Here is a 25822-nt window from a genome sequence, read left to right on the forward strand (position 1 = left end):
CAAGTTTGGATGTTATCAGCCTATTTACAAATGTTCCAAGAAACGAAACTCAGAATCTCCTAGAAGACCTTTTTCCTCCGGACATCATAGATCTTTATAAACATTGTATAAATAATACTTTTTTCATGTTTCAAGACAAATTTTGGGAACAAAAAGAAGAACTGGCTATGGGCTCTTCCCTCTCTCCAGCTTTAGCTAACCTATTTATAGAAAACTTTGAAAATAATGCTTTAAAAAATTATCATCAAAAACCAAAAATATGGCTATGCTATGTCGATGATATATTCATCATATGGCCAGGAACAACAGATGAACTCATTGCTTTCAAAGATTACCTAAATAAATTGTATAATAATATAAAATTTACTTTAGAACAAGAAGAACTCAGAAAACTGCCTTTTCTAGACATTCTATTAGAAGTCAATGAAAAGGATAATAAACTTTCTTTCTCAATATATAGAAAACCTACCAACACAGGAAAATTTCTTAATGTGGCCTCACACCACCACCCTTCACAAAAAATAGGTATAATAAAAACCCTAAGGGACAGAGCGTATAACATTTCCAGCACAGAAAAACAGAGAAACAAAGAATTAGAATATCTAACACAGATCTTTCAAAAGAATGGTTATGAAACCAAGACTATCAAAAAAATCCTCCACATACCTCTTACAAGTATCTCTCAGAAACAAGATTTCAAAAACGCTATCACGCGTCCATATATCAAAAATGTTACAGACAAGATGGCTAAATTGCTTAACAAATATAACATCAAAGTAGCCTTTCTGCCGCTGGAAAAAATTTCGAGATTTCTACATCTCCCGAAACCTTCTCATCATCATTTAAAAAAACCAGGTGTTTACAACATTTATTGTTCTTGCGGCATCTGCTACATAGGACAGACAGGAAGATCTGGGGAAATTCGCATAAACAAACACCAAAAGGATGTAAAAAACAGAAGAGAACAAAATTCAGGTATAGCTTTCCATACCACTTCCACCGGCCACAATGTACTATGGCAGAATACAAACATGTCGTACATAGAAAAAAACTGTTACATAAGGAAATTTAAAGAAGCAAACATGCTTAAATTACCAACACAATGCAATAAAAATCAAGGATTAATTCTCCACCAAGTTTGGTCAGCTTTAATAAAAAATATACCTCAGTCAGACCTTGGACATTATAAACGTGAACAACAGAACGTGGCATCATCCAGCATTGTTTAAACCCAGCACTGCTTTGAATCTGCATTTTGATTTTTAATTTTATGAATAGTCAGACAGCTACAACTGTATAGTATGAACTGTTAATCTCTTTTTTGTTGTTTTAACTTTCAGTTACCTTTAACCCCTGAAGATGTAAGTCAAATGACTTACGAAACTTGTCGGGTCTTTTATTAATTTATTGTGTTTTATATAGCTTATTAAAAAAAGTGTGATCCAATTACCGGAATATACCATGTGAACTTCTAAACCACAGAAACCTCCACTTACAATGATTATATACCATTCAAAAGATTTTAAGTGGTAAGAGAATTCAGCATCTTAATTCTTACTTTTTATATTAAATAGTAATAGGATCATGAATGGCCAGAGAATAAATACAAATAAAGCCCTTTAACATCTGTTCATCCCATTCTTGTTTGTGTAAATGTCTCCTCTTTTTGTGTATTCCCTCTGATGATGATGTGATGAGATACTCATCAGGAACACAAGTTTTTTTTGATGTGAAGTCATTAGCCTCTATATACAAGTAGCCCAGTTGGGAAGTAACTTCACGTGCAAACTTGTTTGCTTACACTTGGATAGGACGAAGAATATAATTTCTTGGCATCATTAATTTATATCTACATATGGTTTACATTTCATGTGCTCCTCCCCCACCCAATCATTAACTTTTATGACAATAACTATGAACAAAAGTAATGAAAATAGTTTAAGACAGATGGAAACTTCTAATAAAAGCATCGACACATGAGATAATAGATTTTGTAGAGCTCTATCACTCATATCCAACCTTCTAATACTAAACTACCTTACATCTCATGTATCCATCCTATATTACAATTACTAAAATTACTTATGACTTCTACAATAAAGGTGGTATGGTAATGTGTGCTGAGATGTTCCATTTATTCAAAATTTACTACAGATGAGTTAATGAAATAATTCTTAATAGAATAAAAGAATAAAGTTTTTTCACGACTAGGCTACTTGATATAGAAGCTAATGACATTACATTAATTGGCTTAGCATCCCATAATACAAAAGTATACATCTTTTTGGGGTGGGATCAGATGCAGAAGAGATACCACAGTTGAAGCAATGCAGAGGCTATATATATCCCATATACAAATAGTAGAAAGTTTTTTTTTTTTTTACTTGGTTATAAATTAAATTTAAAATGCTAAGAAATTATTAATGATATTGCTATTTAGCCCATTTTTGTTTAGGAGTGCCCCCTTTTTTATAATGTCATTGGCCTTTTACTCAATTTTAGGGTATTACTGAAGTTTTACATAGGTAGATATACATTAATATAAGAAGAAAATTTGGATATACTTATGTATGTTACTGACTGTCTTCTTATTCAGAGGCATCCTGGCGTGAATAAGGGTTCCTAATAGGGTCACATGAATAATATCACAGTGATGAATGATTATATTCATCACTGTTAAAGGAAGGAAGGGGTTGGAAAAGTGGGGGTAGAGCAATGTGGGAGAATTATTGGTGAGGCAAGAGGCATGTTGAAACTTTTTGAAAAACCTGGGTTTTTTTATATATATTATATTAGTAAGGGTAGGCAGAAAATACATTGGGAGGGAGGTGAAAAATAGAAACTATTTTTTTGGAGAAGGTGAAGGATATGATGGGATAAGATCAGGGGTGGGAGTAACAGGGTGTGAGCCATTTCGACAGTGCATCATCTTCGGAGTTCGCCAAATGTAAGCAAACAGTTTACAAGTGAAGTTTTTTTCCTAACTAGGCTACTTGTGTATATAGAAGCTAATGACTTCACATTAATTGCCTTAGTATCCTATAATGCAAAGCACACATAACTGATAGCATTATACACACCTAAAAAGATATGTGCTTTGCATTATGGGATACTAAGGCAATTAATGTGAATTCATTAGCTTCTATATATACAAGTAGCCAAGGTGTGAAAAACTAAGTGCAAACTTTGTTTGCTTACACTTGGATAACGGATTGAACAAGAATATAATTTCTTGGCAAATTTAAGGCAGAGAGCAGCTTGTCTTTTAAGGAGGACCACAGAGTGAGAAGCTGTCTTTTGTCTTTTGCAACTGGGTAATTAGCTCCCTCTTGCACTGCTTATCACATGTCAAAATGAACAATTTTTATCAACCCTTCCACTTGCAGTAGTACCCGAAGATTCCATTCTTTCACTTACCTATTTCTTCATGTACACAACAATAATCATTTACTGACTGTAAATTGATAGCAGTAAATCAGAAATGACCAGCCAGTACAGGTATACCTTGTATAGCACGGTTTTGAACAACGCTGGTTTTGGTCTAACGCGGTTTTTATTATTACACTGACCAGAGACTCTTGGTGCCGCAAGTGACAGTCGAGAGCCACGTTTATGCAGTAGTTATTCGAGTGGCTTTAAGTAGACAAGATCTTTCCCCGCGGCATATTATTAACGTTAATAAATATTTTTTTATTATTTAAGTACAGGTGAAACAAAACAAAAAAAGAGACAAAACAAAAAACACTGTTGGAGTAACAAAAAAACGCAAGTGGTTGACATTAGAGAAGAAACTTGAAATTATAAAATGTCACAAGAATGGGGCTTCGTTTGCTAAAATAGCATGTAAGAATTCAATGAATGAGTCATCTGTACGAACAATTATTCAGAGCAAGAAAAGATTAAACAACATGGAATGAGCACCGCTTCTTATATGTCAAAAGTGATCACGAGAAATCAATCTTCTACAATGGAAAATATGGAACGCCTTCTAATGATTTGGATTGAAGATTGTAATCAGAAAAAGATTCCTTTGAGTCAAATGATAATTCAGGAAAAAGCAATAAGTCTACATGACAAAATAAAAGAAAATGAAAGCGAAAATGAAGGAGGTACAACCAGTGAAACTTTTATAGCAAGTCGCAGGTGGTTCTACAATTACAAAAAGCGTATGGGACTCCATAACGTAAGAATCCAAGGTGAAAGCGCAAGTGCTGACACTAAAACTGCAGAATTCTTTTCCAATGAATTGAAGGAGCTTATTGAGAAGGAAGGCTACACAGATGATCAAATTTTTAATGCTGACGAGACTGGCTTGTTCTGGAAAAGAATGCCATCGCGCACATTTCTAGCAGAGAAGGAAAAAACACAAGCTGGGTATAAAGTGTCAAAAGACCGATTGACACTTTTACTAGGAGGTAATGCATCAGGTGATTTAAAATTGAAGCCACTGTTAGCGTAGAGAGCGGAAAACCCAAGAACTCTTAAGGGCTTTACAAAGAACAATTTACCTGTTCATTAGCGTTCGAATAAAAAAGTGTGGGTGACTCGTTCAATTTTCGAAGACTGGTTTCAAACTTGTTTTTGTCTTGAAGTTAAAAGCTATTGTAAAAAGAATGATATTCCTTTCAAAATTTTGCTTTCATTAGACAATGCGCCAGGCCATCCAACTCTATTGACTGACTTAGATGAAAATGTCAAGATTCATTTTTTCCCTCCAAACACATCAATTCTGCAGCTGATGGATCAAGGCGTTTTCTCCACTTTCAAGGCTTACTATTTAAGATGAACTTTTGCTCAAGCTATTAAAGCTACAGCAGAAGAAGATTCTTGGACTTTGAGTGAATTTCGGAAGAAATTTAACATAAAAGATGTCATTCAAAATATTTATGAATCTTGGCAAGAGGTGACTCAAAGCAACATGAGAGCTGTATGGCATAATATCTTGCCACATTGTTCAAAGGACTTTGTTGCCTTTGCAACACAGAAAGAGAAAATCTCAACAGAAATTGTGCAGATGGGCAAAGATCCTGGTTTTACAAGTTTAGATTGTAACAATGTGAATGAATGTATTGATTCTCATTCAAATGATCTGGATGATGAAACCCTTTTGGAGTTGGAACAACAACGAGCCTATGAAGCAGAAGATGAAGATGACCCTACTGATGTCATGGTTGAAGAATTTTCCTTTGCTGACCTTTCAACTTTTGTGAGAAAAATCGACGAAGCTTCTGACTTTCTCATAAATGCCGACCCGAATTTAGAAAGAAGCATCAAAGTGAGATAAAGGCTCAATAATGCCATCAAATGCTACAGAGATCTAGTACTTGAAGAGACAAAGAAGACAAGGATGGTTCAACGAACACTAAAACACTACTTTAGTAAAAAGTAAATTACCGTATGCTAAAATTGAAGCAATATTTGTTTTGTTTTCTACAACTTTTATATCAGTTTAAAAGGATTTTATTTGTTATTTAGTTAATAAAAATAAAAATTTTTTTTCATTTTAAACATTTTCATTATCCTAAATTTTTGTAATAAACAAATTAAATTAAAAACCTTTATAAATAGACATCGAACAATGTGGCTTTGCATAGCGCGGACTTCTTGGAACCAATTAACCATGCTATACAAGGTATTCCTGTACATAATTTATTTTTCCTCCTTTTATCAAAGCAACATGTTCAAACAATCAATATTTTAAGAGTGTCTATAACAGGGTGTAACTTAAATGCCAATCTTTATGAACTTTCAATAAAAAATAGATAGCCTAGTCAACTTTAATATTGTGTAATATTATGTTATTTTGTGTGTGTGTGTGTGTGTGTGTGTGTGTATTAAAAAAAACATTCTTCATCTCTCTTTTTCTACTATACCCAGAGATCCATCAATTATTGTATTTATCTTCAAGCTTAACTGACAAACACATCACTTCCATCAGCACAATTTCCAGAAAGCTTCATTTTCTTTTCTGCTCCAAGTGTAGCAGATACTGAATAGTATAGTATACTTAATGAAAAAATAAGTAAACAAAAGTTTGTGCATGAAGTAACTTCTTGACTTATCTGTATAACGAAAGCAGCTGACTTCACCACAAGCTGTCTTACAGATTTTGCATCTAAAACGTAGATGCAAAAATTCATTGTTAAAGATAATATATTACTTAAGTCGGGAGGGTGGAATTCTATATCTATTTCAAACCTAGAACACTAAATATGGTAACAGAGACCTATTTGGAGTTTCACACAATGTGGATTTTATACACTGTGGAGATACCATGAATAACTCGACTTCTGCTAAGTTTGTATAGAGTGAAAGATGCTGTCCAGATTCTTACTAATAAAAGGTTGAAACATGTTGCTTAAACTTCGAATATATGAAAGTGGCATAATGTAGGAAATGCAGTCGATTAGCATTTAAGGAATTTTAAATAATTTCTATTAAACATTATAAAATTTACAATTAACTTTACTGTTATTAGGAATTTCCTAAGTATAATTAATTATTAGCAATTTCTACAACATGATGAAATATATCTACAAAGTAGACATATCTCATCCTTTCATGTCACACTGCCTCACATTATAATATAAGGCAATCTACACCAGATTACCAGAAAATATACTTTTAATAGATTTTTTCCTCCCCAGAACAAAGCCACTGAAGGTAGTCAGTTATAGTTTTCTTTAATTAATTATAATTAATTAAAAAAAAAAAAAAGTTTTCTTTAGAATTTAACAATGAATAGTTTGTGGCATATGAAGTGAATAAATAAACTGTTGACTACTGACTCAGATGGAAATAATATAGCGAATGATCAGAACAACTTCAAGAAAGAAGCTAATGTTACTGCAAAATGCTGTAGAGTAACTGTACACGATAAAAAGGCCTGTCAAGTTTCTTTACGTAGTCCAATAAAATAATCAATCCTTATAATTAAGCCATCAGGCCACTGTTCTACCATCTGATATATACCTACATGAGAGATTATGTAATATCTCTCATGCAGATTATCATTTTTGATAAACATAAATATTTGAAGCTTATTCTTTAAGTTTCAGATTTTCAAAATGAAAAATATATATGTACCTGACAGTTTCAGTGGTTTCTTCTGCATCTATTACTCGATTTTCTTCCTCCTCAGGGCTTCTGAATACTGCTTCAGTAGCTCTCTCAGTAGTATTGTCAACCTGAGATTCTGTACTTTGTTGTAACCGCTGATGATGCTGCATTGTTCTTTCCAAACTGGAACATATAGATCTTAGCCTCTGAAATGTTGTCCAAAAGTCTCTAGTTGTGCCTCCAGTTTGTCCACCTGCTAGATTGTCACCATTCTGTATTTCATCCTCCTCCTCCTCCTCATCCTCTTCTTCATCATCGTCATCATCATACACCCTGTTTTCCATATGTTGAATACCTGATGTACTAGGCTGAGGATCATCTAGGATGTCATCATTTCTTATATTCTTTAAGAAAAAAAAAATTAACTAAAAATAAGATCTCACAAGACTTAAATTAATTGAAATATTCAGTCAATATCACTTTCAATCAGGTTCTTGTAATTGTTTAAAAGTACTATCTTTATTCACTTTGGATATTCAAGAAAAACATTTCAGCAACATAGCATAGCTCTTACAATGAAAATTCTGAAAAATAAAAATTTGTAGTATATTTTTATTTTCTGCCTGCAGTTTATAACTGTGGGCAAAAATCTTGGATTTTGTTATTTTATTATAGTCAATGATTTAAAATTACTGTACTGATTTCTGTCTTGAATTAGTATGTAATGAACAAATTCCATTGATGGAATGGAATGCTATAGGGCAGCGTTTTTCTCAGCCTTTCTAAGCCCAAGGACCAGTAAAATGCCTAAAACAATTCTACAGACCACTAAGTTACATAGGCATAATTAGGGGTGTGTGTTGGGGGGGGGTGATATGCCCCAGTATGCACTTTTTTGGCGTTTAAGAAATCTTGCCATACTGTCTATAAAACAGCAACTGAGTGATGAAACAGACCTCGACAATGTCATTGACGATTTTACGAACAGAAAAGCAAGCAAAATAACATTTTAGAATGTTGGAATTAAAGTTTTACTTCGAAAATAAACATAGTGTTTTTAATTTATTTCCCTATACATCATTTTGACTTTTTGTAATTTTTTTTAAAACCAATGGGAATTACCAACATTTCGGAAAAACTGTGCCATTTATAACATAATAAATCTAAATGCATGTTTTGAATACATATGGAAACATAATTAATTAAATTGGAAGTAAACGATTAAAAGTATATCAAATAAATAATATAATATAATTATGTTAATACTTACTTTTAATGAAATGGTTGAGCTTCTCGGCCCTTGCAGGGTTGCTGGATATATGGCTCAATATTGGTCAACTTCAGTCAAAGATAGGCACACATACACTAAGACGAAGTTTGTATTTTGTTTTTATTTGAAGGAGCGATGAAAATCCTTTCTCACAAAGATAGGTTGTAGAAAACTGCATGACGATTTTCAATGCTTCTTCATATAATTCTGAAAATTCACTTCTCACTGAAGGTGAGATCCAAAATCGAGCCAAACTATGATCACGGAATTGCATTTTAAGTCCACTGTCACTTGAAAGCTCAATTAACTGTTCTTTTTTCGATAACGAAAGGTTTCTCGTGACTGCAAGCCTGAAATGGATCGCGAACTCACAGAAATTTATTATAAAAGTTATTCGGAAAATCTGTTTCAAAATTTTGTTTCAGATTTTTGAGGTGGTCGCAAATCCTTTCCAGAAACTCAGAATCAAAAAATTATAATTTTCCACTAAAAAAGGATTCCAAAGTTGGAAAAGGTGCAAATTGTCTGTCTTTTACATAATTAATCCATAAAACCAGTTTTTTTTATCGAATGCCTTTATTTTGTCGTACGCATCAAGAACAGTTAAAAAATTTCCCTGAAGGGAGAGATTTATTTCATTTAATTTAAAAAAAAAATGTCTGAAGGATAGGATGGTGTTAATAACCATGCTTCGTCAACAAGGAGTGATGCAAAATCAGAATTACGTTCATTTACAAACAATAAAACTTTGTGCCTTAATTGAAATAGTCTTGTTAGTACTTTGCCCCTGGAAAGCCAGCGAATTTCAGAATGAAGCAAAAGTTGTATATATTCACTGCCCATTTCATCGAAGAGTACTGAAAATAACCTGTTATTTAACGGTCGATCTTTAATAAAATTAACTAGCTTTACAGCATTGCATAGCACAGTTTTAAATTCTGGTGGCATTGCGTTGGAGGCTAACGCTTCCCTATGTATGGTACCCAATTCATATCCAGACCACAGAAACAACCCCACTATGCCTGCCTGTAAGGGCGCGAGCTCCATCCGAACAGAAGCCTATACATTTTCCCCATTGGATCCCTTTGTATATTATGTAATTATTGAGATTGTGAAATATTTCTTCTCCAGTTGTTCGGGATGGCAAAGTTCTACAAAACAGAATATCATCATGAATGTTGTTATCATGCGCATATCTTACGTAGCATATTAACTGCGCATCATTTGTAACATCTTGTCTATTTTTAACACATAATAAGGGCCATTCTTTAACTCTTCCGATTAACTGAGATTCTACGGAACCTGCCATATCATTAATTCTGTGACCTACAGTGTCATTTGAAAGAGGAGTCAAATCAACATCTTTTAGTAACTTGTTGCCAAACATAGTTTTTACCACATCTTTTATAGCTGGAAGTAGCAAATTTTCCCCGATAGAATGAGCTTTACCTGTTTTTGCTATGTGCAAACTTAAGAGGTAGGATGCTTCCAGCGCCTCGCTATTGATGGAACCCATGGCCGAAACTATATCTTTCCCATGATTTATTGTCTCTAAGCGTCGCTGAAAAAATTCAATTGGCTTATTTTCACATCACAATGTTTAGTTTCTAAATGTCGTCAGAGTTTCGCAGGTTTCATGCACTCGTTCGACACTTCATAACACAAAACACATTGAGGTTTCTGCTCACTTTCATCTCCACACCAAGTAAACCCAAATTCCAAATATGAACTGTTATATTTCCTACTGTATTTTTTCTTTGAACTGCTTGTTTCTTCTACTTTAATAGTATCAGATTTACTCGCCGTCACAACATGTGTATCACCTGTTTCATTGCTCTTTTTTTCAAAGTCCTAATTCTAAGCCACTTTTCCATTATTAAAAAACGTTTCTGAAAAATATATAAATACTGGGGTTAACTCAGGACACACTTTGTCCAAGTATCACTTAGCACTTCTGAAGATATACTGAAGTCTTGGATGAAAGAAGGAAGGAAACCTTCAGTAATAAAAATCAATAAACAACAAGCAATTGGTTGAAATGTGGATAACACATGTTCACTTTAAATCTGACAAAACAGCAAGAAGGCAGAAGCAATAAAACTATTACTTACTATTATAATAACTGAATTAACTCATAAATTATTCTTTATTCCTAGAATTTTTGCTTAAGTATCACAGGCATCATCAGTACAGGTACAAAGGCTAATTAAACGATAACTGTTATATTTACAAAGCGCCACCTAAGTAACTAAGGTTAAATTTTCTAAAATTTTAGGAAATTTAACCTTAGCTACTTAGGTGGCACTTTGCAAATATAGCAATCATTGTTTAATTAGCATTTGCACCTGTACTAATGATGCCTGTGATACTCAGGCGAAAATTCTACGAATAAGGAATAATTTACATGAGTTAATTCCGTTATTATTATAATTATTATTATTATTATTATTGTTCCGGGCAACTCCAAGGAGTCGACAGACTCATCGAGGGAGGCCCTAACATCATGTTAAGAACAACTATTCAACATTCACACAGTATCTATCATACCTTGCCTTGAACTCATTCACGGTTGTAGCACCCACAACAGACTCTGGAAGCTTATTCCACTCATTTACCACTCTCCAAGTGAAGAACCTAGCTCTAACACCCTTGTCAACCACGCTCTTGCCCAGCTTCCATGCATGGCCCCTAGTCCTCCCACCACCAGTCATATTTTAAAAAATATCTTCTGGATCAATCTTATAAAAACCGTTTAGTAATTTGAATGTCTCAATCATATCACCTCTCCTTCGCCTATCGTCCAATTTCTGCAACCCACAAATCTTCAACATATTCTCATAAGGTTCATTCCACAGACCTGCTATCATCTTGGTCACTCGTCTCTGGATCCTCTCCACTTCCTCCCCATCATGAAGAAACCCTGGTGCCCATAATTGGGCACACTAGTCCAGATGGGGTCTTATCAAGGCTCGATACACAGGAACAACAACTTGTTTGTATCTGCATGTTAAAGTATTTTTCAGAAGCCAAGTGATTTGATGAACTGATTTAGTCACTTTTGCAATGTGCGCCCTAAACTTCAATTCCCTATCCACCAACACTCCTAAATCTCGTGCCTCATCAATTTCCTGGAGTACAGTTCCACCAATGTAGTAAACTGCTGCTAATCTTTTCACCCCAAAATGCATAACCTTACATTTTGCCACACTAAATTGACATCCATTCTCCTTAGCCCAGACCTCCAATCTATCCAAATCATCCTGTAAAATTTTGACATCCTGTGCATTCACAATTGCTCTACCCAACTTTGCATCATCAGCAAACAAGTGAACACTTCCTCTCAAATCCTTTCCTATATCATTGATGAACAAAGTGAAAAGCAGTGGTCCAAGAATCCCTGCGGCACACCACTAGTCACAAGCAGTCTTTTAGACTCCATTCCTGAATAAACCACTCTCTGGTATCTCTCCTTCAACCACCCTCCTATCCATCTCACCAACCCTATATCTATCCCCATCTGCTCCAGTTTACTGATTAGGGTTCCATGTGGTATCCTGTCAAAGGCCTTGGCAAAGTCCAGTAGTATCACTGTAAACCCATTACCCCTATCCAGTTCAGCCGTCACTGTGTTATAAAACGTGAGCAAGTTACTGAGGCATGATCTACCCTTCACAAAGCCATGTTGTCCTCCATACAATATCCCATTTTCATCTATCCAATCGTGTATTCTTTTCTTGACTAATTTCTCTAAGACCTTGACAATGATTCCTGATATGCTAATCGGTCGGTAATTTACAACAGCAGTCTTGGAACCACCTTTATGCAGTGAAACTATCTTCCCCTCTTTCCACCCCCTCGGTACTAACCCAGACCTGAGACTCAAATTAAACAAAATGGTCAAGGGTACTGACAATTCTTTAGCTGCTTCTTGTACGACACGAGCTGGTATACCATCCAATCCCACAGATGTATTGACATTGAGGTTATGCAATAGACTACTCACCTCCACTTCATTCACCACAATTCCCGTATAATCTACTGGTTTATTCGTTTCTGCAATGTCACCACTGGATGATATATTCTTGCAAAGTGCTCACTCAGTAACTCAACTATATCAACTGATTCAGTTACCTCCCTATCATCGGCATTCTTTAAAATCATTCTGCCATGTACATTTTTCCTTTTACTTGCTACATATCTAAAAAACTGTTTAGGATTCTCTTTAGCCTGCATAGCCAATGTTCTTTCGTAATCCTTTTTTGCTTTTCTTACCACACTCATTACCCTTCTGGCCTGCACTTTATACCATTCATGTGCCTGCAGGTCATCTTTCTCCTTAAATTCCCTCCATAGTTGTTTCTTTTTTTGCAGCTCAAGCTTAATGGTGTTATTCATCCATTTAACCCCTACTTGATTTATTATTCGGACTCTAGGTATACAGTCAGCCATTGCTTCATGCAAACACTTCTTAACTGCCTCCCATGCACTATCAACTTCTAGTCCTTGCAGTTGTACACGCCATAGCACTGAACCAATCAAACTCCTAAGCTTGTCATACTTTCCAGCCCGATAATTCCACATGTAGCCTGTCTTAATTGAAAATTCCACACCTTTAGCCACCTCCCAAGTCAAGACCCTATGATCACTCTCACCAATTGGTGGCAATGTGGTCATATTTGTTACAGCCAAATCCTCAGATGTAATTACTAGGTCAAGCACTCTCTGACCCCTAGTATTTTCCATTACATGCTGTCGCAGATAGTTATCCTTAATAACCGCATAAAATCCAATTCCTTCCTCCCGTGTGTCCTCTCCTCACTCCAATCAATGTGACCATAGTTGAAATCTCCCATAATAATTACCCTCCTTCTACTCATTTCTTCTATTTGCTTGTGCATACTGTCACCACCATCTTTTCCATCACCTGGTCTATAGCAGCACCCAATTGTACATTTAGTTCTGCTAGCCGCAATCTCACACCAAATGGCCTCAAATGTGCTATTTTCTCTATCCTGCAATTCAACTTCTATTCTCCTTGGCTGCAGCTCATCAGCTATCATCAACAATACTTCTCCCCCCATTTTATTCTCCCTGTCATTCCTGAACACACTATACCCATCACATTCAATCCCACTAGCTATATCATCTACAGTCAGGCATGATTCACTAATACCAATAACCTGTGGTCTGGAAGTGCCAACCATGGCCAAAAACTCTTCCTTCTTGTTCCTAATACTCCTAGCATTAGTGTACATGAATTTAAGACCCCCCCCCCCATTAGTCCCAACCCTACCTTGATGCCTTATATTAACTATCCCACTCTGATTTGTTGACCTTATTCCCTCGGGCATATTATATTCATTCATACATTCAACTGCCTCCCTAAGGACTGTATATCTACTCCCCCCCCTAATAAATCTAGTTTCCCTGAATTTGCACATCCACTACATTCAGCAACACTTTCTCAAGTCTCCTTACACGTAATAACCATTCAAATGCAAGCCATCCATCTTATATAGATCCTTTCGCCCATCGAACTCACTCCACACGTCCACAAATTTCACACCACTCGTCATACATAACCCAAGCATAAAGTCATTCGCAATTATGGCCCTCCTTTTAAACATTTCACTATCATACCGTGGCAAAAGACTAATCATTCTAACTCTCTCACTCTTTTCTTTTGCTACCTCAAACAATTCATTCAGGTCTTCTATCATTTCCATTTTATCTCCTTTCAAGTCATTCGTACCTGCCACAACAATCATTTCTTTCACCCTTTCCTTTTGCTCTCTAGTAGACTCAGTTACATCCTTTATGGTAGCACCAGGTTGGTATGATTTTGTCAAATCCTCTACTAACACACCTCATACTAACGAGTCTCCATACAGCACTCTATCCTTCATTTTGTTCATGTTCACACTCATACGCCTATTTTTCCTGTCATACTTTTTATTGGCTGGTTCATTCAGTCGACTTTTGCTCATACGCTCTAGTTGCTGTTTTGCCCTTTGTATCGCACCATTCAACAATGCGATCTCACTCATTGCATTTATCTCATCTTTTTTATTCTCTGTAAAACCATTAATACTATCATTCACACTTTCTACATTCACACTCTCACAATTCTCTGGTACAACCTCGCCGTTTCTTGTCATATCCCTATTTTCTTCATTCTGAAGTTTGACAAAAATATCACACTCACAATCCGAAATACACTTCGATTCCTCATTCTCCCTACATTTTCTACACACATTCACTCCTTTATTATCATCTAACCACACTCCTACCGCACTCCGCAAAGTGTACATTTCGCAGATAGTACACTGAATCATCTCCTTGAGTAAGTAATATGTCTACTCACGGTATTTCCTTACTGAAACAATAAAACTATATTGTTGTTCACTTCACCCCTCTTTTATTATTCGTCATTCTGCCGCTAAATTTGTAGTGGCAGAATGATGAATAATAAAAGAGGGGTGAAGTGAACAACAATATAGTTTTATTGTTTCCGCTGCTTTTGAGCATTCTGTTCACTATTTGTTAGTTTTTTTTAAAATCTCCATTTGATTTCATTAATTTTTACTTACTTATTCAATTTTCATTTGTTTTGTTTGGATAATTAAAAAATACATATTTAATTAATTTAAGTCTGCCTGCGGCCACCTGTCCCACTGTCGCAGACCACAGGTTGAGAAACACTGCTATAGGGAATAAATGAAAAAAATCATTTATGAAATGCTTGCCAGAATAAATTAGTAGGAAAGATTCAACACAAGATGTTTGTGTGTGTAATATTCATCCAAGCCTGATTTGCTTCCTCATCCTTAAGTAAAAGGCTGGTTATATTCCACTAATTCGAGCGCTACCCAAGAGCCTATGAATTCTGGAAATACCTTCTGAATATGAATGCGGTGTCATACAAAGCAGCCTTTTGCAACTGCCCAGTTTTTTAATCCATCTAACTCGAGTGCTTCTAAATGCTTTTTCAGTGTTTTTGGGATGCCGCCTAAAGCACCTATTATTATGGGAACAACTTCTGTTTTCTTTTACCAAATTCATTCAACTTTGACTTGCAACTTGCAATACTTTGTCATTTTTTCAGTTTCTTTTTCATCAATTCGGCTATCTCCCGGTACTGATATTTCGATACACTGAATACCCTTGTTTTCACTTTTTTCAACCACTGCTATATTGGGTGTATTACATTCAAGCTTTTGTCAGTCTGGATTTTGAAATCCCAGAGAATGTTAGCTTTTTCATTCTCAATCACCTTTTGATCAACTTTATGCTTCCAATAGTCTTTAGATACTTTAAACCCATACTTTTTTACATAAATGCCAGTGAATTATTTTAATTGCATTATTGTGCCTTTTACGGTACTCAATTTGTGCGATTTTGCTGTACCCACTTATGTGGTCTACCGTTCCTTCCTTCTCTTTGCACAATCTGCATTTAACTGTCTTCTTGAGTTTTTGGTAATTTTGCCTTCATAACGTTGGTTTTAATGGCCTGTTCTTGTGCTACAAATATTGCCAATTCTGTTTCTTTCTTTAGTGATCCATTTCTCAACCATTGCCAGGTCAAGTTGCTGTCACCACTGTGCTCCATGCTGTGAAGGTACTTTTCATGCAATGCCTTATTTTCCCATCTTTCAGTTCTCACTTTTACTTGGTTGGTCTTGTACTCCAATTTTGTCTCCAGGTAAGGAAGAGGGTTTAAATAAACCCTCTTCCTTACCTCAATTAGAAATTTTCCGTTGTTTGCTGCAGATAATCATTCAGATTTCGTTGTCTTCTTAAACAATTTGCTTTACTTGTAGTAATCCTCTGCTTCCTTTTTGCATGATAGGTAGAGCCTATCAAGTGTTGCGAGGATTGAAGACATTGTCATTAATTTTTGAGTTTTTTGGTCTAAATCCTCCAACTCTAGCTAGGTCCATTCAACAATGCCTGCTGAAAATCTCGAAACAGGTATGGCCCAGGTGTTAATTGCTTTTATCAAATTTCCAGTGTTAAGCATTGACTTAAGGAATTTTATGTATTCTGCTCTAGTTTTTTCTTTGATCTTACTGTGCAGAATTTCTGATGCTTCTAAAATTCCCAAATATCTATAGCTATCTTCAAATTTTATTGCCTTGATTTTTTTCACCAGTGAGCAGTTCGATTTTGTTCAGATCTTCAAAATTTCCTCTTGTTATTCCAACAATTGCACATTTGTCTAAGCCAAAATCCACTGATATATCTTGATTGAATATGTGCACAGTAGTAAGCAATGATCTAAGTTCATTCTCTGATTTTGCCTACAGTTTCAGATCATCCATGTATAAAAGGCAACATATCTTTGCACTTTTTTGCACAGTTTGGTAACCATGGGCAGTTTTATTTAAAATTCTAGTTAAGGGGATCAATGATAATATAAACAGTAAAGGAGATAATGAGTCTCCTTTAAAAATACCCCTTTTTTATTTTTATCTCCCCAATTTCTTCTCTATTCAGAACCAACATTGTTTTCCAATTTTTCATGCTGGTTTGCAAGAATTTTGCTAACACACATACACATTTATATAATGTGTATGTGTGTTAGCAAATTTCTGGGAGACCTGAACCCATTAATAGGCAAAGTGCTAACAACCGACTTTAGCAACCTATTCTTCATTCACAACTTTCCAAGTGAAAAATCTAGTCCTCACACCTTAACTAACCACACTTTTACTCAACTTCCAGGGATGACCTCTTGTTCTGCCCCTGCTAGTTATTTATATGTATATACTGCATTGCTTGTCTTGGTTTTTGCACATGCATATTGTTTACTAGTTTGTCTTTGACTATTTATGTATTGCTGTACCCTTTGTCGTTCTTGCACCAATAAACCAACCCCCTCTAGCAAGTGCTGAAACATTTCTCCTGCATCAATCCTATAAAACCCTTTAAGCAAGTTAAATGTTTCTATCATATCCCCTCTTTATTTTGCCTTTGAACCAACTTCTGCAGTCCCACACACCCTCAATTTATCCTCAGAGGGAACATTTCCACAGACCACTAATCTTGGCTGTTCGCCTCTAAATACTCTCCATCACTTCCTCATCTCCAAGAAACCCAGGAGACCAGAACCGAGCACAAAAATCCAGATGTGGACATATCAAGGCCTTATAAAGAGAAATAATAACTTCCTTATCTCTACTTGTTAATGTGTTCTTCAATAGCCAAGTACTCTTATGAGCTTCCTTAGCAATATGTCTTGTTCCTCTGTATCGAGCCTTGATAAGACCCCATCTAGACTACTGTGCTCAGATTTGGTCACCTAGGTTTCTTCTTGATGGGGAGGAGGTGGAGAGGATCCAGAGGCGAGTGACCAAGATGATAGCAGGTCTGTGGAATGAACCGTATGAGAACAGGTTGAGGATTTGGGGGTTGCAAAAATTGGTTGATAGGCGGAGGAGGGGAGATATGATTGAGACATTCAAATTACTGAAGGGTTTCTATAAAATTAATTCAGAAGATATTTTTGAGAACAGGGCTGGTTGTGGGAGGACTAGGGGACATCCATGGAAACTGGGCAAAAGTGTGGTTAGTAAAGGTGTTAGAGCTGGGTTCTTTACTTTTAGAGTAGTGAATGAGTGGAATGCGCTCCCTGAGTCTGTGGTGGATGCTGTGACAGTGAATGAGTTTAAGGCGAGGTATGATAGATACTGTATGAATGTCAAATAGTTGTGATGAATATGATTTGGGGCCTCCCTCGATGAGTCTATTGACTCCCTGGAGTTGCCCGTAATAATAGTAATAATAGTAATATGTCCTCTAAACTTCAACTCTCTGTCTGCCACCATCCCTAAATCCCTAGCTTCATCTCTTTCCTATAGTACAGTTCCATCAGTGTGGTACACAGCTTGTAATCTATTTATCCCAAAATGCAAAACTTAACATTTCTCCACATTAAACTGAACCCATTATCTTTTGCCCATACTGACAGACTATTTAAATCATTCTGCAAGTTCTCCACATCACCTTGATTGCATCAGCAAACAACTGAATATTTCCTTTCAGGTTATTTCCTATATCATTTATGTACAAATTAAACAGTTGTGATCCTAGCACTGAACCTGACAGCACTCCACTAGTTACCAGCTTTTGCCTGGATTCTGCTCCTCCATATACCAGTTAATGATATCTGTCTGGCAGCCCCCTCCCCCAATCCACGTAATGAATGCCCTATAATTGGTTACGTGCATTGCCAGTTCCCTTGCACATTCCATCAAAATGTGAACTGATATCCCATCAAATTCCACAGCTGTATTTATATTGAGATTCTGCAATATCCCAAGAACCTCCAATTCATCAAACTCTGTTTTCACAGCATTAACCTCATTTGTATGATATGCCCTTGTAAGGTGATCACTCAACCAGTAACGCAACTTTTTTTTTTTTCATCTACTTCTGTCACCTTGTGACAATCAGCACTCATTAAGATTATTCTTCCATGACAATTCTCCCTCTTGCTTGTCACATAGTGTAAGAACTCTTTTAGATTTCCCTTGGCCTGCTCTGCTAGTTTCTTCTTGTAACCTGATTTTGCCTTCCTTACCATACTGGCCACCCTTCTTGCTTGACCCTCATATTGTTCATGAGTTTTTGGTCACCTTTCTCCTTATATACCCTCCATAGCATTCTCCTTTTTGGAAGCTCATACTTAATGATATTCCTCATCTATCTAACTCCGACCTAATTACCACTCCTTGCCTCAGGTATAGTATATCTAAGGTAAGGAGTGGTACATATAACACACACACAAGAATAATGCACATAAATAACAATTAAGTGCCACAACTCTTCTTCTTCTTCCAATGAAGGGCATAAAAAATATAGTAATGCTGCAGATCAGAAAAACTCCCAGATGAATCATGAATGAATATCATAAAAACATGCAGAACATGAAAAAATCATACATCAAAAATAAAATGAAAAAACATATACAACTTTAACTTCCATGCAGAAAACAGATTCCACATCCAACTTCAATGTGTAGTCTGAATACCAACAAATTACATATATCACTACTCAAAAACATCTAAATCCAATGTTATTCTGCTGAGGCAGACAGTTGCTGATGGAACTCAGTATCTGTAGCATACTGTATATGATTCATTCCATCAAGGATAGTACATTTATCAAACCTCGAGGATCATATTGAAACCATGCTAGAATCTCTTCTTTCTAATTTATTTTAACTCAAAGCTTTCCTTGTCACATTTTGCTGCAAACATTTGCTGTTTATCTTTATAACTCTCCAAATTTTGACAATCACTCTAATCCTCTGATTATTTACCTTTGAAACTTGATATTTACAAATCTAAATACCCAAACAATGAAGTTTTCTTTCTTTCTTCAGGCTTCAATATCCATAACTTAAATGGCTGGATCACTGATTAAGCAGGAAGAAATGCAGACAGGCAATTTTTGCTACATTACTGCTGAAAATAAATACTACAAATCAGAATTACAAGGTAATCCTCACAACATCCCAACCTTTTCTTAACTATCTCTCCTTTCAAATATACTGTAGATTTCAGTTCCCCTTTGTAACCCAGAGTGCAATACTGTCGATATTTCCTTTATGCAGAACTTCCTTCAAGTTATTCTCAATCTCGTCTTGTTTGGCACAATGGAACCAAATGGAAAGACCTCAGTAATTTTTACTTTCCATAGTCTGATTACTGTTTCCACTCCTACCTGATCCAAACACCTGCTCTGACTGAATAACCAAAATAAATATAACCGAAATGAAGATTGGTATATATTCCACATTCCATTTAAAACAATGCTTACTCCTTGAGCCTTGATTCTCCAGCAAGTTCGACAAGGAAATCAGAGAATGAAGTTTAGTATATCATAAGTAATTTTGAAGTAAAAACTCAACTGTACATTCGGCCTACACTGCAACTCACAAAAAATCCATCAACAAATCCAACTTCAACTTAGAAAGGGTCAAATACAGAAACTTGCTTGAATGGCATCTGAGCCCTCTGTGCCTTGTCAAGGGAAATGCATGTTATTTCTGTCAATGAACACTGCAGCTATTTTTTCTTTCTCTCACATGCAGATACTATTGTAACATCATTCAAAGTTAATTCTGACTTTCTGGTGTCATTTTTCCCTTTTACCTCCTGCAAAGATGACCAGGGCAGACAGGCTGTCACTATACAAAGTACATCTCACTGCATGATTCTTCTGGTTTATCAGAAAGAAATCTGAAGAACCCTGAATATGTTGGTAACAATTCTTCTATTTCTGATGGCACCCCTCTCTCATTTGCATTTAAGATATGCTCCAGAATTAACAACTATCCTACATAGTCATTATGATAACTACATAGTCATTCATCAAACTACCGTTCCACTGTGTTCACTTCAGTCATCTTCTAACAGAGAAAATTATCAACAGCACACTTCTTCACCATCTGAAAGACCATTAATTAATTAATTAATGTGTAACTTGTTTGAAACTACAACTGTGTTTACTTTGTTTAATCAAATGTCCTTCTAAGTCACAGAAAGGCTTGTATCTGAAAGTGTAAAATTAGTGGTCTTTCTTAACATTTAATCAGGTATGGCATGGGGGTGGGGGGTCCACTTACCAAACTACCATCTAATGTTCTATCTTTTGTAACTGGATTGCCAATTTCTTCTCTGTTCATCATTTGCTACAAGCTGTTGAGAATGGATTCTTCTCCTTAAATTTCTCTACCAATGCTAGAGTATTCCAGGGTTCTATATGTCTATAACACACACACATTTCTGCCTATACATAAATGACCTTTCACTAACCACAAATCCTATCCATAGATTGGCAGTACACTGTATTTGTTTTCCATAAGTGACAAACTTTGCAATGCTCAAGCAGGATTTCCTCTTGATATAGGTTTGTAATACATTGTGAAACAAACATGCTTTCTCTAGCATGCATAGCAGTATACATGTCTGCAAGGAGATGTGCTGTGCATTATGGGAGATACTGAGACAAGAAGTTGAGAGCTTGATTCACCTTTGCTGCGAGTTGCCTGGTGTTGTACTACCTTACCTCAGTCCTGAAGATATTTTCAGGCACAAACTTTGTTTGCTCACACTTGGATAAAGGATTAAACTAAATTTATTACAGTCTAACCAAGTGAAAAATAAACTTTCAACATCTTTCTCTAAATCCAGAGTAATTTAATAATAAGGTGGCATACTTTTTGGCAACTCCTATAGGTAAGGATGACCTCTCCTATTGCTTCTGCCTTAGTATCTCCACTCTGGGCCTGGCTCCCACTGACGAGACCTCAATAAAGGTCGAAACCGGTATGGGTAGTGCCCCCCCCCCCCTTAATGCATAGCAGTATACATTTCTGCAAGATGTACTATGCATTATGGGAGATACTGAGACAAGGAGTTGAGAGCTTGATCCACCTTTGCTGCGAGTTGCCTGCCGTTGTACTACCTTACCTCAGTCCTGAAGATATTTTCAGGCGCAAACTTTGTTTGCTCACACTTGAATAAAGGATTAAACTAAATTTATTACATGCTTTTTCTATCAGTTTTTGTTTTGACAGAAACACACACACTACGATTATGCAAACAAGAAGTATGACAAATTCTTGTGTCCCACCCCATGGTCAAGAACAGCACAGAACAATTGGTACCTGCCCAACACAAACATGTCAAAAATAATTTTAAAATCAATCAGAAATGTTAATGTTTCTGTGCAAATTTTGATATGTACTACAATGAAACTGACACATGCAAATTAGATTTACAGAGAAAATGTTAAGTGGATTACATGGGAGAGTATGCCACATGCTTATCATACAGTTGACAAAACAACACAGAGCATTAAGCCTATATAAATACCGAAAAGAGGTGCAGAAAGATGAAAAAAATCAGTGTGACATTTGTGGCTTCCCATGGATGGCTTGAGAGATTTAAATGCAAGGATTCATAGCATCTGCAGCTTGGGTGAAACTGCAAGTGCTGACAACAGCTATACATTTTGGGAAGTGAAATTTTTACCTCCAGATGAGAAAAGAGTTTCAGGATTTAAAGTAACCAAAAACTTCTTGACTTTGCTGATGAATGGAAATGTGTCAGGAGAAATAAAAATGAAACCAGTACCTTAATTCCCATATTAAGGATAAATCTAATTTACCCTTAATATGAAAATTCAACAGAAGGACTTAGGAAACAATGGATCTCTTCACTGACTGGTTTATTAACCATTTTTGCCCTGCTGTATAGCTCTGTTGTCCTCATCAAATTCCTGCTATGTACCTCAAGGGATGAATACGGAATATTATGATAGGCCTGCTTGATTAAGTTTACATCATTATAAACTACTCATCAACAATTGTCTTTTACTTGTTTGCACTCCAGTACTTATTATATATCAGCTCTTATTTCAGTTGACTAAGACACTTCTGATTACATCGATTGATCTTCAAACTAGATTTTTTCTTGCCAACCTAGCATCAAATACCTGTTTGGTTAACCTTTTCCGTCTAGCAAGGATGGGTTGTCAATTTTGGACTTATATGACCAAATTGTATTTTGTAGAATAGATTTTGGTCAGATAAGGAATTTAAATGTTTAAAAAAATACTTAAATGATGCAATATCAGAATGTGTTTCTAGATTTTGAAGAATAAATAGAGTAGAAGTGAAATGGATGTGTAATCTAATTAAGCATGAGCTTCGTAAGAAAAAGATTATGTAGAAAGAATATTGTGTGCATAAGGATGATGTCACTTATGATAATTATAAGCAGCAGGCTAGAAGAGTCACAAGTGTTGTATGGAAAGCTGAGTCCGAGTATGAAAAGAAACTGGCTCTGCAAGTTAAAGACAACTCAAAAAGAATTTATCATTATGCTGCAAGTAAAAGAAAGAATGAGTTTGAAAGAATAACTCTATGGAATGCAGATGGTATGCAGGTGACTGATGCAGAAGTGGTTGTTCAACTAACAAGCAGCCATTTTTCTAAAAGCTACGAAAGTGGTATATGCAATATTGAAATCACTGCTACTTCTTTATCATATGAGGAAACTCATGTGAATGAGGAAGAAGTACTAGAGCTGTTGCACAACCTGAATAAGAATTCTGCAATAGGATATATCAGCATCATCATCATCATCAAATTCCTGCCATGTACCCTCAAGGGGTGTACAGGATATGATAGTACTACATGAAAAATTTACATCATTACTAACTTCTTATCTACAATTTTCTTCCAAATCAGTCTGTTACTTATCAAGACTCCAACATTATCAGATCTTATATTTCTATCATCTAAGGCACTTTGTACCGTATCAATCCACCTATATCTTGGTCTTCCTCTGGGTCGTTTTGCTACCAACCTGGTAGAGAACACTTGTTTTGCTAATCTTTCTTCGCCCATTCTGTTTAAGTGACCATACCACCTAAGATTAGCTCTGCTAATGCATTCCTGGATGTTGACAATGTCAAGTTCTTTCCTAATATCCTCGTTTTTAATATGATATTGCCATTGATGCCATCTATTCATGCCTATAATCTTTCTCAGGACTCTCATATCTGCGGTCTCTAGTCTTTGGTCAAGTGTTTTACTTCTGACCCAGCTCTCAGATCCATATAGATAATGAATAACACAGGGGATAATGTACATCCTTGTCTCACACCAGATTTAACATTAAACTATCTTCCTGTACTTCCTTCAATTCTAACTGCTGACTTACAACTCAAATAAAGACCAAGTATTGCTTGATATAATGCCCCATTCACACCATATAACTGTAGCATATTGTATAGCTTCTCTCTTGGCACCTTGTCGTATGCTTTTTCCAAATCGACAAAACTTAAATACAGATCTCTGTTATATTCCCATGCTTTCTCGACTATTTGTCATAAAGTGAAGATCTGATCCTGACAGCCTCTATTTGGCCTGAATCCAGCTTGTTCTTCACCAAGTTTTTCTTCCACAATTCTTCTCAACCGTTTCTCAAGTATACTTGCATATATCTTACCAGGAACACTCAGTAGTGAAATACTTCTGTAATTCTCGCATTCAGTTTTATTTCCCTTTTTATATATGGGTACTATGAGCGTTCTACTCCAATCATCGGGAATTCGTCCCTCTGTCCAGGCTTTCTGAACTATGCAGTGCAGCCACTGTAAGATTCTTATACCACCATACTTCAGCATTTCTGGTCGAATATCATCTACTCTTGCTGCCTTTCCACATTTCAAGCCTTTGATGGATTTTTCTACTTCAAGTATGGATATGTATTTCTGACTGCATGCCTGGTCAGTGTTTTTTACCACTGTGCTGTCATCACTGCTTGTTTCATTTAGCAGTTTTTCAAAGTAATTACTCCATACTTCAAGGATATCTTTTTTCTCCCATTTTCATGTCACCTTTATCATCTCTAACTCCTTTTACAGAACTCTTCCCCCCATTCCTAAGTTTCTGCAACAACCTCCAGAATATTTTGCCACCTTCTTGATATTTATTTTCTATATTCTTGCCACAGTCCTCCCATGACTTTTGTTTAGCTAGTTTTACACGGTGTTTAGCATTCTTGCATTTGTCTCTGTATTCTCTAAGAGCACAAGCTGACTTATTTGACAGGAACTTTTGATATGCTTTCTTCTTCTCCTTCACTGCCTCTTTAACTTCCTGTGTCCACCAGGGAGTTCTGATTTTTTTATCCTTTTTAAGGCACAAATTTTATTAATGACAAACTCAACATGGAAATAGACTGTACAATAAGCAAAGCTGATATAGTGGGTAGTTGGGTGAATAAATTTATATGGAATAAGATAGAAATTAGTCAAAACACTAAAGCAGCTGTATACAAGACAGTGTTCAAGTCAATTTTAACTTATGGAGCCAGGATCCAAGTTAGAAATAAAACAGTTGATTGAAGACTAGAGACCACGCATGTAAGAGTTCCGAGAATAAATTAGGAAGAGTGACTAGATGACATCAATGGCAGAATCATATTAAAAATGTAAACATTATTAAGGAACATGAAATTATCTAAGGTTGTACAATCACACTTAAATGGAAGAGGATGGATTAGAAAAAAAGGGTGATTGTTGCTGATATGACAGGAAAAAAAGTCAAGATTAAATCCAATATCTAAGTGAATTTAGTGGTCAGAAGTGCCCCAGAAGACAGAAATATGAAGTCTGACAATACTGAGTGCTAACAAGTAACATACTAAATATGGAAGAGAATTGTTCACAGTAAATTAGTAAGAATGTAAACTTAATTGTATAGTACTTTTACAGTATTCAGCACACATCCTGAGGGTGTACATCAGGAATCCGATGATGATATAATTTAGCAATTTTTTGGCTATTGTGAAGTTTTTCTGTTGTTTTTAATTTCATACAAATGTTTCAGATTGACATATACTGTCATTTCTGAATACAGATTTATAGAAATATACTGAAGATCATCTCTTTTTAGGCTGTGTATGAATAT

General features: G+C 35.8%; 1 protein-coding gene across 2 annotated transcripts in view; it reads right to left on the reverse strand.

The window, feature by feature from the left end:
* LOC150093236 (activating molecule in BECN1-regulated autophagy protein 1-like) overlaps positions 1-25822 on the reverse strand; it is a 327434-nt gene that overhangs the window by 160522 nt on the left and 141090 nt on the right. For both annotated transcript variants that reach the window (XM_090413653.1, XM_090413652.1), the window contains exon 8: positions 7087-7463. In XM_090413653.1, the coding sequence (XP_090269779.1) occupies positions 7087-7463 (377 nt within the window). The remainder of the gene's footprint in view (positions 1-7086; positions 7464-25822) is intronic.

This window comes from Typopeltis vanoorti, chromosome 24, assembly GCF_054136105.1.
Source record: "Typopeltis vanoorti isolate ZY-2024b chromosome 24, IOZ_Tvanoo_1.0, whole genome shotgun sequence".
NCBI classification, from domain to species: domain Eukaryota; kingdom Metazoa; phylum Arthropoda; class Arachnida; order Uropygi; family Thelyphonidae; genus Typopeltis; species Typopeltis vanoorti.